Consider the following 17,618-nt stretch of genomic DNA (forward strand, 5'->3'; position numbering starts at 1 on the left):
TTAGGATTAGCAAGAGACACATGTTATAGGTCCATGATGGCGAACCTATGGCACACGTGCCACAGGTGGCACGCGAAGCCATATTAGTGGGCATGCCAGCTCAGCTCTGGGGCACATGTGCGTGCTGGCCAGCTGATTTTCAGGCCTTCTGGGCCCACCAGAAGTAGGGAAACAGGCTGTTTCCTGTCTCTGGAGGGCCGGAGGGTGGATGGGTGGGGAAGGCCCATTTTTCTTTCTTACCTGGCTCCAGAGCCTCTCTATTTATCTGGGAAGGACAAAAACAGCCTTTCCCACTCCCTTGGAGGCCCTACGGAGGCTGAAAGGGCCCATTTCCCGACTCCCGGTGGGACAGGAAGTGAGTTTTTTGCTGTTCTCCAGCCTCCAGGGATTCCTAGAGAGGCTCCTAGAGACTCCTAAAGAGGCTCTGGAGGCTGGGGACAGCAAAAAATGTTGGGAAATGGGCCGTTTCAGGTCTTTGGAGGGCCTCTGAGAGAGTGAGAAAAGCTGTTTTCGCTCTTCCCAGATAAATAGAGAGGATCTGGAACCAGGTAAGAAAGAAAAACGGGCCTACCAGGCCATCATGTGCCAGGAGCGAGGGGGGGTTGCGCACACATGCGCGTGGGCACGTGCGCACATGCGCACATGACCCGCCCCCGCCCCCGCCTCTCCTGGCATGCAATGGCAAAAAGGTTAGCTATCACTGTTATAGGTTCTCTCTATGAAAAGGTTCAGTTAAAAGAAACTTTGTGTCATGGCCTCCACTCTGTGGAACATCTTGCCCCCTGGAACTTAGATTGACCTTAACCTTCTCATCCTAGAGAAAAGCTTTAAGGACATGGCTCTGCTGTTACTCGCTATGAATTATCCACCCTTGTTCTATATGTCAATAAAATAGGTGTTCAAGAGAAGGAGTTTTCCAGGACAAAAACTGTGAGAAGTCCCCCTCCCCGCCCTCCTTAGAAGAATGAAATATTTTGAGGAATATTTTTTTAAAAGGCAGAATATTATATTTCCCTAAATGAGAAATGGAGAAGCATGTTTTTTAGAGGCAGGAAGCAGCCCCCAAGTCTTTTTTAATAGATCACAGCAGATGCAAACACTTAAGTGATAAATACCTTATTGAAAGAAGAAGCCAGCTATCTAGATGGCTCTATTCATAAGCAAAGGAAATATTGCAGGCAGATATCCATTCAAGACAGGATATTTCGAAACTGCTTGCAGCAAAGTTTGTCAGCTAACAAAAGCAGAGTGATAGGATTAGAAGCAGCCCTTCACCCGAGATCCAACACAAGACAAAAGTCATTAAGCCACAATAGGAACTGCCCAACATCCTTTCAGAAGACAAGCCCCTTCATTGCACCATCTCATGGCAGTCCAAACTTCACCTGGGAGCTCAGATAAACAATTAACCAGAGACTGACCAGATTAGCTCAGACAAGCATCTATGATTTGCATTTCCTCTTTTGCCTATAGAGCCAGCTATGACCCCTACATGACCCCTATATGACCCCATAGGAATCTGACAACAGCCAATAGAAAATTAAAGGACATGTTCTTGCACAGGAATAGGAAGCTCAAAAGCCCAAAGAAGATATAAAAACCACCCACTCTCAACTCCATGATCTTTCCAATCAGCCTCCATGTTTCCAGTGTGTTTCTCCCAGCTTAGAACTGAACCAGATGGATATTTCTTCCAACAAGTATTTAGCAGAGTGATGGCATGTGGGGGTGGGTGGGTGGGTGGAAATGTCCTTGTGTCTTGTTTCTCTGGTGTGCAATGCCCTATAACGTCATTTTGAGGGTAGAAATTGAAACAATTTATGTCCAGGATGTGAGGGGTCTGTAGATACTTTCAAAAAGTCCTCTTTTTGACTCATGCAGTATACAGCTCCTCAATGGAAGGCAGCCTGATAGCAATTGTTTTTTCAGCAGTTCTAATTCTCCGTTGTAGTCTGTGTCTGTCTTGTTTGGTCACAGAGTCAAACCAGACAGTTATAGAGGTGCAGATGACAGACTCCATACTTCCTCTGTAGAACGGGATCAGCAGCTCCTTGGGCAGTCTAAGCTTTCTGAGTTGGCGCAAAAAGAACATTCTTTGTTGTGCTTTTTCGATGACCTTTTTGATGTTAGGTGTCCATTTTAAGTCTTGCGATATGATGGAACCTAGAAACTTGAAGGTCTCTATTGTTGATACTGTGTTGTCTAGTATTGTAAGATGTGGTAATATAGGAGGGTTAATAATAAACCTAAAGCATTCTTTAGGTTTATTACGATCTTACTAAAAAAAAAAAAGTATCATTTATCACCATCTTCTCAATGAATCCTTGGGCTTATTTTTCCTGACTGTTTCTTCAGTCTGGAAAACTGAACTTCAGTTCAGTTATACTCAAAGTTTTGATGGACAGAAGGTCCCCTAGATGGATGAAATAAAGAATTTTCTACAAAAAACAGCCTTATATTGTACCTTTATTTATATTTGTTAATCAGAAAGCCAAACAAATACAGATTTAAAAAAATAATGAAATAAAGAAAAGAGCAAGGAAAACAAGTAAAGGAAAAATATTCAAAGTATACTTATTTATTTATCCAATTTGTAGAGGGGCCCATGTCAAACAAGGGACAATGGGTAGCAAACAATCATAAAATCAATTATACAATTAAAAACAGAATACGACAAGCAAAATACAATAAATAAACATATACATACATTCTATCTATGGGACATTTATATGCCACCCATTTAAGGAAACATAAGATAAAGAAGATAGAAATTCAATCAAAAGGGCTACTTTCAGACTTTCAAGGTTCTGTTAATGTAGCCTTAAAATAAGGTAGAATTAGCACCTTTAGTCACGTTTCCTGTCTGTTTACCTGGGAGGCTTCACACACACACACACACACACACACACACACACACACACACTCGGTTCCAACAACCTGCAGACATTGTGTCAGTCCTCCAAGGGAAACGAGACAGGAAATATGACTAAATGGGCTAATTCAACCTTATTGTAAGGCTACATTAACGGAATCTTGAGAGTCTGAAGGTAGCACCTTTGACTAAACTTCTGTCTTCTTTGCCTTGTGTTTGCCTTCAATGGTGGCATATAGCTGGAGACATATAAGTGTCCCATAGATACAAGAAAAAAGCACTGTCATTAAAAACTCAAGTCCATCCATCTTCTGTTTCGTTGTTCTTCTATCCTGGGGAGATGTTGATCCAGCCGGGTGATGGTCCAAGCAAGCAGGTCCGTTACAGGAACCGCCTGGAATTCCGTCCAAGCTGCTACCCAGCCTAAGAAGAGACAAATCACAGGGCAGAAAGCAGAATCAACCATAGGCTTGAGAGAACAAAACCCCACATTTGCAGAAACAGAACCATCTCTTAGTCCAACCCTGCATACTACCAACCTGCTGCAGCATATTAAAAACGATGATGGTCGGCGTCTGCTCCACAGCATCTTCAGCCCCAGTGCCATCTTCCAAACCCCAAGGGAACCTTCAGCAGGAGGGAGTTCTGATCTTCCAGTGATCTACAAACACAGATACCAACAATTATTATACAGTCAGAAGTTTTAACAGATCAAATTCAACTATTATACATAATTTATGCAATTTATAGAAGGAAGAACCAAAGGGCCATTTCCTGAGATGGTAGCTTTTCTTCATAGGTGGCTCAACGGCGAAGGGTGGAGGTCACAACTCCTCTATTTCTAGGTCTCCTGCATGGAAATAAAAGGTGAGGAAAATTGAAAGAAGGAGATATTGAAATTTGATCTGTTTGCTACACAGCTGGAAAACATATACAGGTTTTCGATTTATGGGAGTTGTCCTCAACTTATGACAACAAGGGAGCTCAAACTCTGCATGACCAGTCATTACAGTTTTAAATCAAGTCGCCACATGACCGAATGCGATTTTGCAACTGTTTTTACAACAATTGTTAAGTGAATCACATGTTGGTAAATCCAAAAGCAGATTATCCAGGGGCTGGTTCCCCCCCCCCTTTTTTTTGTACCTTAAACTATGAGAATATCTCAAACAGCAATCATGTAACCATTAAATGCTGCAAACGATCGTAAATTTGAACTTCTTGCCAACTACTGGAAATGTGATGAAATTAGTGTACGGTTGATGTGACTGTCGTAACTAAGAGGACAGGTGATAAGTAACCCTCCCCCCTCCCCTTAGTGTTCTCAATAAAGTTACCTTCATTGATGTTTTCGTAGGTGGTTCCAGCCTGCCAGATTTCCCTGGGAACATCAGGGAAAGCCTGCTGGACTTCTTGGAGCTGTAAAAGAAAAAAATCGCTCACCGTGTTGCCAAGGTTCTTGGAGAGTAGTTCTCCTTCCCTTGGCCCATCACTCACATATTACTAGCAAGATATCCTTCCCAGAATTTCCTCAGGCGGAATGAGAGGAAAAAGACCCCCCTGCACTCTCTCTGGCACCAAGAGGGAGGTTATTTGAGGGTGGGGTCCCAAGAGCTGCGGGGGACTCAAAGGCTACAATTTATGTTAATTTAGTTTTGCTACGTACATCGATCCTGGGATGATGGTTTCCACAGGAGAGGAGCTGGTTTATCGCCGGCAAAAAGAGTTTCCCACATGGGTCCAGTTGCTGTGGAATTGACAAAGAAAAGACATGTTTTCTCATTTCTGAGAATCAAGAATCTCGCTGCCCTTCGAACTGCCATGGGACTTCTGGACCCTTACCTTCAGAATGAAAACAAACTGTTCTGTGGTGGGAGACTGTCGGAGTAGGTTCCTCATTGTTAGGCCAAAGGCCTCGTCCAACAACTTCTTCTCCACCTGAAAGGAAACATAAGAGATGGTGCTATTTCTTTTGGAGAACATTTTCCCATCCATGCAACACTAGGAAGGAAATCCCAGAAATGTTGGTTAAAGTGGTACCTCAGAAAGATCTTCCTCCTCTGCATCCAGGGTCGCCGTCCAATAAAAGCTGGAAAGGTCCATCAGCATGGCTTCTATTGGTTCATCCTTTTCTGGTGTTATCTTGCTGTGGGATTAAAAGAAGGAAGAGACATTAGTGCCCATATTAATGAGCAAGCCTCCATTTCGTTTTTCCCATAAGAATAGGATAAGCTGGCTCAACTGAATGCCCTCCCTCTTCTTAATGACTGAGTACCCCAAACAGACTTTTCTCACCCACTATAAAAGAAACAATAGACTGACCTGAGATCATACATTTCCAGCAATGCAGCTAATCCATTGACAAAGCTGTGCTCCTGCAACAGAGCCTGCCAGGAAACAAAAGAGGAGAGAATCAGAAAAGTCAAGCTCAACTAAATTGCTCCAGAACATCTTCTTTGTCCCAGCCTGTTTTAACCTGATATGTTGCTGCAACAGCTCACCTTTCAGTCCAAAGGAAAATTGTTAAGGGTCCTTTTGAGCTTTTGGTAAACTTTTTGAGAATTTGTAGTAGCTTTCCTCCTCTCCCTTTCCCTCTCATATCTCCCCATCATCCTTAACTCTTCCCCCTTTCCAGAGTCCCCAGTGCAATTCCTTTGACAAGAAAAGCTTGAACCCTTCTGAGCAGTGTGAAATCTAAAATTTGTCACTACCAGTTCTGTGGGCGTGGATTGTGGAGGGGGAGGGGTTAATGTGACTGGGTGGGCGTGGCCATTTTTTAAAAACTTTTAAAACCATTTTTTCTACAACCTCTTCGGCGAATCTTGACGATCCAAGCTGAGTTGCCTGATCATCAGAGGCTTTTTTTCCTTTTAAATGCCTCTGACGATCCAAGCTGAGTTGCCTGATCGGCAGAGGCATTTTTAAAAGGCCTCTGCCAATAGACTCTGTCCATCCTAAGGAATCTTTTGCCTCACACTGAGATTGAGCAAAAATAGACTGGGTTTGAAATCCGGAGGCAAAGCCCAGCGTAAGAAACCTCTACTTCCAAGAGGTACCTACTGATTGCTGTGTCTCTCTCCTCCTCTCAGAGACCACTTGACGCAGATATTGGCTCATCTCCTGGTCCCTTCTTATACAGGCCAGCTCTGATTGTGCTGGTTGGAAAAGGTCCCGCCTCTCGAAGAGGACCTTCTCTTTCCCTTGGCTGTCCTTTGGAGGGAAATCTGGGAAAGGAGACACAGAGGGTGGTATCATAGCAAAGTTTTAGATCTCCTCCAGATGAAGGAAAGACCCTAAAATCAGCCCTTTGCAGCATCCTTCTCTCGGAGCCCCGATTCAAAGGCTTTTGTGGTTGCTGGCTATGTCTCTTTTAGGGGAAAGACCTATTGCATTCTCTATATCCTCCCTCCCCAGTTCCCAGTCTATAGATAGCTTCCACTGAGCAAATGTGAAGTTTCCCAGAAGAGTCTCATGGAAGCAGAACAACTTGTGGAAAGTTAATGGGGATTCAGAAGCTTCACGAGGAGGGGTGCTTAAGGGCCAGGAGCAATTTGGTTCTGCGCAGCCCTCAAATGCAACCTAGAATATAGGAAGAGGCAGAATTGGCTTCTCTAGATGCCCACATAGAGGAGTCCACTCCTAAAGAAGCTCCTTCCCTTTCCCTCTCCATCCCCTTCAACAAAAAGTGTGTACTCACCGTGCTGCTCCACTTTATGGAGCTCAATGTCTATTGTGATTTTGATTTTTCTTCGGCCAGACAGATTTGTTGCGTCTTCCAAGGTGGAGGTTGAAGGACTGGCTGGCCTGGCATTCCTTCTCATTCTCCCCCAACAGCATTGGAAGATTTCTCTGCAACATTTTCGAAGTCTCAGGAACCTAAGAAAAGGAATGGAAGGGAGTAAAACCCCTTTTCCAGACTCCACTTGCTCTACCTGCTCTGTGTCTGGGACAGAGGGAGCATCTGGACAAAGAGAGAAGCTCCTTCTGTGTAAATCTCTGGGAAGGAGCCCAGTCCTGAGGGCCTCCCTTCCCTTCTCCTCCCTGCCTTCCCCCTCTCCATTTCCCCATCCCAGGGCAAAGGCTCATGGACAAACCTTCCACCTCCCAAACAAGAAAAGGCATTGAAAAGCTTTTTAGAGGAGCCCTTCCGAAGACCTACTTACGTCTTCGAAAACATCTTGGCTCTGCTCAGTGACAACTGGCAGTTGGTGACCTTTAACCCTGGATGGATGACATCCTACAGCCAATAGAATTCCCAGAGATCTGAAGGCCTCCTTTGGTATCTACCAAAGGATCTGCTCCACCTTTTCTGCATACACTGTTGGCAGCCAAAGATCTCTAGGCACCTACTTACAAATCTCTCAAGCTGCCTCTTTCTCACCTTTTGGTACAGTGGCCAAAGCTCTTTGTATGTAGCCTGCCTTTTTCTACAGGAGCTCCATTAAGCTCTATGACTAAGCAAGGCTCACCCATGCAGCTTTTGGTCAACTTCCAGTCAAAATCAGTTGTCTTGCAAGATCTGTGTGTTTTTGTGTATGTGTGTGCGTGGGTGTATAAATTCTGCTGGGTCTAGAGTCAGCTCCCTCTGTTCTATCTGCTTAGGTGCAGATACCTTTTTCTGCATGCCAAACTATTTTTTTTTTAGGTTTTAAAAAGTTGATTTTCTATTGTTTACATTTTGTTAGTGGTTAATAAACATCGTGTTGTCTGGATTATTTTATTTCCTTAGCCATACAAATTACATTCTTATTCTCCACCCCTTTTTTTTCCCAACCACTGAGAAAAATGAGTTCCATGTTTGATAATATTCTGTATCTTCTTTCTGTTTAATCTTCAATGTAAGTCTGTCCATTTCTGCACAATCCAGTATCTTCCTAATTTTCTCTTTGTCTCGTGGTATTTCTTCATTTTTCCAATATTGTGCAAATATAATCCTTGCTGCTGTTAATACATGCAATATTAAATATATTTTTTATTTATCAAATTTTTCTGGTGTTGTACCTAATAGAAAAAAGTTCAGGTTTAAAATCTACATGTTTTCCTATAATCTTTTCTAGCCACTTCTTAGTGGCTAGAATCTAGCCACGCTTAGATTTTAATTTCCCTTCAGTGTCAAAAATGTCTTTATATGTCACAATTTTTTCAAACTTCACCTGAAGTTTCCATTTTGCCCCATTTTACGACCTTTCTCGCCACAGTTGTTAAATGAATCATTGCATTTGTAAATTAATAACATGGTTGTAAAGTGAATCTGGCTTTCCTATTGACTTTGCTTGTCAGAAGATTGCAAAAGGTGATCACATGACCTGGAACCAGTGGTGGGTTGCCCCCGGTTTGGACCGGTTCTCAAGAACCAGTAGTAAAACCGGCGGGAGGCTCCACCCACTGCCTTGGATGTCATCATCAGCAATCTATGCAGAAGCAAGGCGCACATGCGAGCAAAGTGCGAACCGGTAGTAAAGGTAAGTAGAACCCACCCCTGCCTGGAACATTGCAGTTGTCATAAATATGAGTCCATTGCCAAGCATCTTGAGGACATGACTTTTGATCACATGACCATGGAGATGCTGCAGTGGTCATAAGCTTGAACAACTGTCTTAAGTCACTTTTTTCAGTGCCCTTTGTAACTTTGAACAGTCAGTAAATGAATTGTAAGTTGAGGACTACTTGTTTGTCTCTTATAGTTCAGCTATCTTATTCTTGTCTGTGACATAACCTTGATCTGGCAAGATCAAGCTTTGAAGTCAATTTTGCTTTTGCATGGAAATGTTGATGTATTGTGAGGCTGGATCTCAGGGAAGTTCTCAAGTCTAGCATGGATGTGAGGGGATGGCTTGCATTGGGGAAACGGGGAGGTTCTTTGCCGATTTTTATCTTTTGTTTTGTTTTTACAGCTGTAACTGATTTTAATACTGTTTGTGAGCTGACCATTGCTTTAAAGTCACTGGAGACAAAACAAAGGGGAGAAATAGCTCATAAACAGACAGTCAGTCAGAGACAAATAAATGCTCATTACTCCAAGCTTTTCCTTGCATAATTTTCCAATGTAAAGGGAAATGATGTGACTCAAATCTGATGTTGAGAGTATTTTTATAAAACTGAAACCCCTCATCCACCTTGTTTCTGGGATCTGGTTATATTCTTTCTATAATTCTTCACTCTTTACTTCTGAAATTTCAAAAAAATAATAATCATATTTTCTTTGCCAAATTTTATTTGGTACTTCTATTGGTAGAGCTGGAAATGAAACATTTAAATCTTGAAAAAGCCATCATTTTAACTGCCACAATTCAACACAGAATATTTAAATATTTTTATCCCACTGGGTCATTTCTTTCTCTTTTTTTCCCATATTGGGAATCGCACAGAATCATAGTTGCTAATTCTAATCAAGGCATTTGGTAATATTATTACATCTACCACATTGAAAAATAAATTATCTGTCTTAAAACTTTTGTTTTTACCTTTCCTACAAAATCAAGTTCCCAACACGGAAACACCAACTATCTTATTCTGTGTATTTTGTGTTATTCTGTGTATTCTTTTTTGGCTCTTATTCCCAATAATTGCTTTCCTTTCTTCCCCCCACCCTCGCCACTTACTCTCTCACCCTGTTTAGACTATTTGTGAACCATATTCACAGAGGATGGATGAGGTCCTGTATCTGGTCTAATTTTGGGGACTCTACCTTCAGTCTTAGCACCCTCCTTCAGGGCTTGTCGTGTCCTTAACTTCCTGCTATAAATGGCCTTTCTCTGTGTTTTGTCAGAATAGAATAGAATAGAATAGAATAGAATAGAATAGAATAGAATAGAATAGAATAGAATAGAATAGAATAGAATTCTTTATTGGCTAAGTGTGATTGGACACACAAGGAATTTGTCTTTGGTGCATAAGTTCTCAGTGTACATAAAAGCTATAAGTGATAAATCATCATCATAGTCATCATAAAAATGCATTTATCATAAATCGTAAGATACAACACTTAGTGATAGTCATAGGATACTAAATAAGCAATCAACATAAATCATACTAGGAAACTAAATAAAACAGTATAAATAGGAAAGATACAAGCAACAAAGTTATAGTCATAAGTAGAAAAGAAGATAGGTAATAGGAATGATGAGAAGAATAATAGTAATGCAGCCTTAATGAATAGTTTGACAGTGTTGTGGGAATTAGCACTTACCCCCCAGAAGAATGAAATATTTTGGGAAATATTGAAAAGGCAGAATATTATATTTCCCTAAATGAGAAATGGAGAAACATGTTTATTAGAGGCAAGAAGCAGCCCCCCAAGTCTTTCTTAATAGCCCACAGCAGATGCCAGCACTTAAGAGCTTATTGAAAGAAGAACCCAACTATTTAGATGCCTCTATTCACAAGCAAAGCAAATACTGCAGGCATAAATCCATTCGAGAGAGGATATTTCAAAACTGCTTGTAGTAAAGTTTGACAGCCAACAAAGGCAGTGTGATAGAATTAGAAGCAGCCCCTCACCCAAGATCCAACACAGGACAAAAGTCATTAGGCACAGAGCAGTCCAAACATCACCGGAGAGCTCAGATAAACAATAAGCCAGAGGTTGACCAGATTAGCTCAGACAAGCACCTAAGATTTGCATTTCCTCTTTTGCCTATAGAATCAGCTATGACCCCTACATAACCCCTACATGACCTCATAGGAATCTGACAACAGCCAATAAAAATTTAAAGGACATGTTCTTGCACACGAACAGGAAGCTCAAATCGAAAGCCCAAAGAAGATATAAAACCCCACCCACTCTCAACTCCATTTTGTCAGCTGCCCAGAATCACATGTGGTTCTGCTTCATCTATAAACCATCTTTCCAATCAGCCTCCATGTTTCTAGTGTCTTTTTCCCAGCTTAGAACTGAACCAGATGGATTTTTCTTCCAATAAAACTAATGACAATTCTTACTCAGTACTACCATAGCAGATGACACTGGGATTCACCTAAACTTTTAAGAGCTAAGGACTTAAAGCTTGAACTATGTCCAAATGTCATTTAAACCCAGTCTTTCTGCAACTTCCTATTCAAATATAACTTCATAAAAGCAGTAATGTGAGATATACCACTTTGCAGCATACGGGATTCCAAGACAAAAATTAGTATCCGAGTTTGTGGGACATGAATATATCATATTTCTCTGTATCTCTTTAAAGCAGCCACGGCTTTTTGCAAGATCAGGAAAAAACACCTGTGATTTATTTTCAGAGTTTGTCCCCATGTTGTTTATTATCTGTATTAAGTCATTCTGGAAGGTTGCTTGGGACCTGGTGCTAACCAATACATAAATGGCATCCGTCTCCATCTTTCTTTTTCATTTCATTCCAGGTAAGTTTGGCTGAACCTCTGTTTCATTATCAGAAGAATGGAATGAAGAAGGGTTTTGATACAGTAGCAGTCTCCTTGGAATTTTTTAAAAGGCACTGATCAAATATTTATAAAAACTAGACACAAGGTTCAGCTCAGATAAATTACATAAAAATTATTTATCAGGATGTAGCCCTTGTTTCCTCCCAAAGCAATTCTCACAAGATTCTGAGAGGCTTAAAACACATGGATTGTCCAAGACCATTAAGAAAAGTTGATGAATAAGTGACTATTTGAAGGCTTTGCTCATCTCCATTACTTATCCAGAACTCAGCATTTTGTCTGTATAAAGAGTTCCTATTGTATTTATTATTGTATTTAAGTTTATATTCTCTCTCTCTCTCTCTCTCTCTCTCTCTCTCTCTCTCTCTCTCTCTCTCTCTCTATCTCTCTCTCTCTATCTCTCTCTCTCACACTCACTCACACACACACAGGGAAGTAAATATCACCACTCTTAGCCTATTAAAACAGCACAGGTGGCAGGTTCAGTAACTTTACCTTGTAAAAATATACAGCATGAATTCAAAACTCTTTATTAAAAATAAATAAGCAAATACACTGGGAATATTCCTTTGACTTTATTTAATATTTATGTTACTCTATTTTCTTTTGTGAAATTCTTTTGACTACAATTGGTTAGTACTTATGTTCTGAATATTAAGCAAATAGTGCAAACTCATCAATTACATATCATCATACCTCAATGGAAGGTTTGCAAAATATGCCTAGGTGTTCTTCTTACAGCATGTTCATATTGCTGACAATAAATGTACTTAATTGGACTCCTGATAACAAGAGTAAATAAAAAATAAGTATAGCTCACCATTGCACACATAATTAGAAAGTAGCCAGGTGAATTTCCAGTAGTTTAATCCAGTGGTGACATCCACATTTTTTTACTACCGGTTCTGTGGGTGTGGCTTGGTGGGCGTAGCTTGATGGGCATGGCAGGGGAAGGATACTTCAAAATCCCCATTCCCTCCCCACTCCTGGGGGAAGGATATTGCAAAATCTCCATTCCCACCCCACACCGGGGTCAGCCAGAGGTTGTATTTGCCGGTTCTCTGAACTGCTAAAAATTTCCGCTACCAGTTCTCCAGAACTTGTCAGAACCTGCTGGATTTCACCCCTGGTTTAATCTCATTTCATCTCTGAGGCTTTATCGCCATTTGGCCTACTTTCTTTTATTCTTTCCAAGATGATAACAACTTTATTTGGCAGTGAATTAAAGAATCAAATAGATTTCTATCAGTATGTAGGTCATTATCATATTTTATATTACGTTATCTGCCAACTAGTGTAAAATCAGTTGGAGATGGTCAAAAGAAAGGGGAAATAGGATTGCAAAGAAGCAATTTGGCCATTGGTTGCAGAAACCCTAGAACAGTGTTTCTCAACCTTGGTAGCTTGAAGATGGGTGGACCTCAACTCCCAGAATCCCCCAGCTGGCTGGGGGATTCTGGGAGTTGAAGTCCACCCATCTTCAAGCTACCAAGGTTGAGAAACACTGCCCTAGAAGGTGTTTCATTGCTCAGAAAGGATATCAAGGGAAGGCATTTATAGAGTTGGAAAGGAACTGGAAAGTGAAGGTTCAAGGGAGTGGCCTTGTAGAATCATGTTCTCTTCTCCATGGTCTACCTAACTCCACCTTTTCCTTTCCCTTGACAAACATTTGCACATTGTTGATTTTTTAATGTCTTTAAAGAAGGAGATGCAAACTTTCAATTTTGCCTACAACTGATCGATTAGGGAGGAGGGGGAAAGCCAAGCTTTAATTTGGGGGATGGGGTTTGAGGAAATTTTATTGATAATTTCTGAAGTGGCCCTAGGAGGCAAGGATAAGTTGTACAAATATGCATTACCTGAAACATTAGCTGAAACATGAAGGACTGACCAATAGATGTATTGCCTCCAAAGAGATACTCCGAAGCATGTCATAATTTATCCTTTAAAAAGACAGAAGGGAAATTACCACTAGACGATACGTTCCAATTTTCCACAGGTAGGACCCATCTTGTAAAGCAGGGGTCTCCAACCTTGGCAACTTTAAGACTTGTGGACTCCAACTCCCAGAATTCCTCAGCCAGCTTCGGTTAGCTGGCTGAGGAATTCTGGGAGTTGAAGTCCACAAGCCTTAAAGTTGCCAAGGTTGGAGACCCCCTGTTGTAAAGGACTTTGAGAATGACCTTGGAAGAGTGGGGGATGGGGGAAAAGCTTCCTAGGGAAAATCAGACAGAAGGGGAAGGAGCCTGCAACTGAGTATCAGGCAGAGAGAGAGACTTAGAAGGGACCCTTCCTAACTTCTCGGGCTGTAAAAGAGACAGTGGAAAATTTGTACTTTCAGATTTGTAACATTCTGCTGATGTAGCTTTACAATAAAGTAGAATTAGTTCATCTTGTCATATTTCCTGTCCGGTCTACTTGGGAGGCTGACACATCTAAAGTAAATTCCAACTCACATTTAACTCCTGCTAAATGTTATGCCTATTTACAAGTTGGATTTACTTATGTGTTGAGAAATAATACAATTTAGCAAAACCTGCCTGAAGTTACAAATCACACATAATGAAATATTTGCTTTCTAAATGTCATGTTTAAGGAAGCCTTTATGGCAGAGCATGGTGGTTGAATCCAATATCTGGTGAAGGCTTGGGAACCAGGATAAAGGAGTAGGTGTGGCAAGTTATTCTCATGGTAAAGAGCCACTGTTCTTTGGATTTGGACATGTTCCCTCATAACCACACATTCTTATATAATTAAATATCCAGAACAATTATTTATTTTGCTGGCAATTCACATGCAGTCTTCATTATTTCAGATCTGACATTCTGAAAGGAAACAGATTAACCTTTGATTACCTGCTCTATACCAAGGGATATTTTCTCTTTGTCTCTTCTGCTTCTGTTACACTCTGACCACAAAAAGAAATGCAGTAGCAAGGTGTAAGGAAATTTAATTTTCTTTTCCCTGCCAGAAGTAAATGCTGTACTGAATAATAATTATGGGTGCAATAAGCTGACTTTTGTATAAATATACAAAAGTATGAAGCCTATTGCTTAACGCATTGTAAGCCGCCCTGAGTCTCCGGAGAAGGGCGGCATATACATTAAAGGAAAAAAAGATTAAGGAGGAAATAAAAGTTGCAATTCTTCGGAGTTCAATCCTGTCCAGGTGAATTCAGAAGCATGTTCTTTTGGATTTATTAAACCTTAAAAACTTAGGAACCCATCTATTTAAAAGATAATTTCCTTTATTCATATAATTTTACATAATTATATAATACAGTAGCATCCAAGCTCTTACTGAATGCCCTTAAGAGTTGTTATGTTGCAGTAGTAGTTGAAAGAGCTCCATAACCATGCCCCTCCTCTTTCTATTGCAGTAATGAATTCCCAATGTCTGGACATTTGTACAGAATTAAAGGTCTTTCAATTTAAATGTGCCCCTGACTGGATTTATAATTGGTTTATGAGGTTAAATCAGCTTTGCAAATATTATCTATGGTATAAATTGCATCTTGATCACATTCTTGTTTGCACACTGATTTGCAAAACTGCAGCCCTGAAAACTGTCTTATTAAATTAATAACCAACATAGGGTCACAGCCTATAGAAGTAATTGTTTCAGACAATGGCTCTGAAAATAGGGAAGGGGATACAAATTTCCAATTGAACAAGATTATTAAATCTTTGGGGAGGCTGGGCAGGAGATATTCCAGGCTTATTTTATCCATTACAGTTCTGAGGGAAACTACCATAACATAGGTCAAACTCTTTGCCATCCAATCTAGCAGAAGTATTTGCATGTGGGGGTCAGAGAAAGTCAAAGCAGTGGTTGCAAGTATGTGATTGAAATCCCACCTCTATTTAACATCTGTCACATATAGGTGAAAAAGGGATGGGACTTTGGTTATGCTGCCACATCTGACAGTTTGATTTTTTTTTAAATCAACAGCTTAAAATCAATTGACAGTTTAATCAGTCCTTACCATGGAGTCCCTTGTAATCCCAATTTCTCTCTTTTGAGTAACATAGCTGTTCAGGCTACTTTGGGCACAAGGCATACGGTCTTCCATCTTGGATCCTTTTACTATGAATTTACTATGTGATCAAACTGGGGGCCTTCTGCAATTTCAGAGAATAGAATAGAATAGAATAGAATAGAATAGAATAGAATAGAATAGAATAGAACAACAGAACAGAACAGAACAGAACAGAACAGAACAGGAAGGGACCTTGGAGGTCTTCTAGTCCAGTGCCCTGCTCAAGCAGGAGAACCTATACCATTTCAGACAAGTGATTGTCTAGTCTCTTCTTAAAAACCTCCAGTAATGGAGCGCCCACAATTTCTGAAGGCAAGCTGTTCCACTGGTTAATTGTCCTCACTGTTAGGAAGTGTCTCCTTAATTCCAGATTGCTCCTCTCTTTGATTAGTTTCCAACCATTGTTTCTTGTCCTGCCGGCTGGTACTTTGGAGAATAATTTGACCCCCTCTTCTTTGTGGCAGCCCCTCAAATACTGGGATACTGCTATCATGTCACCCCTAACTCTTCTTTTCTTTAGACTAGTCAAACCCAAAACCTGCAGCCGTTCTTTATATGTCTTAGTCTCCAGGCCTTTGATCATCTTAGTTACTCTTCTTTGAACTTTTTTCCAAAGTCTCAACATCTTTTTTATAATATAGTGGCCAAAATTGATTGCAGTATTCCAGGTGTTTGATGCATGTAATCTCAGTAATTCAGTAATTGCAGTAATTGCAGAGATTCAGTAATCTCTGCAAATGTAGTTTGCATAAATTTTCTTTCACAATATATTGTTTCCATTCATTCAGAAGGGACTAAGGAATATGGTCCACACCAAATATCTCTATTCTTTTGTAATTCAAAACTAGTAGAATTAGCCCTGACTCCTGGGACCAGCAGTGAATCTGTTATTGGCCAGTTTGGATGGCAATTCTTTGATATTTGAGGTGTGTTCACTCAGGTTTTTTTTTCCCCCTATTTTTTTCTTCTTTACTTTACTTAGGAATCTCTTTTCTGTGCTAGACATTAGGTGATAGGCAACAGATTTGAACCTCAACTGAACAAGGCTGGTTCAAAGAAATTTGGAAGAAATTTAAGGGGAGAGGTTGCTCTCTGAAGTTTTGCTGTTGATGCAGAGAATTGGAGGGACATAGACCATATGTGTACAACATGGATTTGATACCGGTGCCTGGATACTTGCGGGACCGCCTACTACCACAAATAGCCTCCCACCGGCCAGTACGCTCCCATAGAGAGGGGCTCCTCCGGGTGCCGTCAGCCAAACAATGCCAACTGGCGGCCCCCAGGGGGAGAGCCTTCTTTGTGGGGGCACCTACTATCTGAAACGAGCTCCCCCCAGAGATACGGAGGATCCTGGATCTGCGCACCTTCCGCCGTGCCTTAAAGACCTTACTATTTCACCAGGCCGGCCTGGCCTAATTTTCCCCCTCTTTTATAAAAGATTTTTAAAATTATTTAATTTGATTTTATTCTATTTTTAAATTTTGTATGTATGTGTTTTTATTGTTTGGCTGTGCACCGCCCCGAGTCCTTCGGGAGTAGGGCGGTATAGAAATCTAATAAAATAAATAAATAAATAAATACACTTCTCTGCAAACTCTCAGTGTAAGGAAAGCAGCGCAGGAATGGAGAAGGGAGGGAGGATTGTAATATTAGTGAATGGTTTTATTTTGGGTCTGGATTCACAGTGATTTGGAGAGAGATGCTGAAGTAATATGTTTTAGGCATTCTATTCCGGTCTTTAGAGCTCTTACTTGTGCTCTGCCTCAGTTTCTCTTTTCAACAAACTTTGTGAAACCTGAGAAGAAAAACTTCTGCGTTTGTTTGCAACAGATCTGGTATTTAAATCTTTCCATTTCTGCCACTGCTTGTTCCATATCCATCATCCATTCCTGTCACTTGTGTTTTCAGAGACTTGGTGTCAACTGATTACCTTCAGAAGCCCTTAAGATGGTTTTCATTCATCTTAATTTCCTGCTTGCTGCTTAGAGTGGAGAAGTGAAATGAACCCTGCTCTCTTTAGAAGATATCACTTCAGTGGTGGGTTGCCTCCGGTTCACACCAGTTCTATAGAACTGATAGTAAAACCGGCAGGAGGCTCCGCCCACTGACCCTGACATCATCAAAATGCTCCTGCGCATGCGCATAAGCTTCTGCAGTTGTGCAGAAGAGCACGCGCGCGGCCCCATTGCGAACCAGTAGTAAAGGTAAGTAGAACCCACCCCAGTATCACTTCTACGAAACTGACTGTACATATCCTTCTGGAAATCTACAGGACAATTGTCTTGGACCACTCCATAATTTCAT

General features: G+C 40.9%; 1 protein-coding gene across 2 annotated transcripts in view; it reads right to left on the bottom strand.

The window, feature by feature from the left end:
* Window positions 1–2,449: 2,449 nt before the first annotated feature.
* The window catches only part of LOC132710561 (uncharacterized), a 54,549-nt gene continuing 39,380 nt past the window's right edge, over window positions 2,450–17,618 (bottom strand). Inside the window, exons 1-10 of one of the 2 annotated variants that reach the window (XM_060687154.2) lie at window positions 7,036–7,091; window positions 6,570–6,748; window positions 5,933–6,096; window positions 5,195–5,259; window positions 4,913–5,018; window positions 4,715–4,810; window positions 4,539–4,619; window positions 4,210–4,291; window positions 3,412–3,722; window positions 2,450–3,295 (exon numbers count right to left, since the gene is read on the bottom strand). In XM_060687154.2, the coding sequence (XP_060543137.2) occupies window positions 3,697–3,722; window positions 4,210–4,291; window positions 4,539–4,619; window positions 4,715–4,810; window positions 4,913–5,018; window positions 5,195–5,259; window positions 5,933–6,096; window positions 6,570–6,748; window positions 7,036–7,049 (813 nt within the window). In that variant the 5' untranslated portion in view covers window positions 7,050–7,091 and the 3' untranslated portion in view covers window positions 2,450–3,295; window positions 3,412–3,696. Of the gene's footprint in view, window positions 3,296–3,411; window positions 3,723–4,209; window positions 4,292–4,538; window positions 4,620–4,714; window positions 4,811–4,912; window positions 5,019–5,194; window positions 5,260–5,932; window positions 6,097–6,569; window positions 6,749–7,035; window positions 7,092–17,618 lie in introns of those variants that run through there. The other variant, XM_060687153.2, reaches the window with a different exon arrangement.

Source organism: Pantherophis guttatus, chromosome 7 (genome assembly GCF_059756535.1).
Source record: "Pantherophis guttatus breed Tessera chromosome 7, ASM5975653v1, whole genome shotgun sequence".
Classification (NCBI taxonomy): Eukaryota; Metazoa; Chordata; class Lepidosauria; order Squamata; family Colubridae; genus Pantherophis; species Pantherophis guttatus.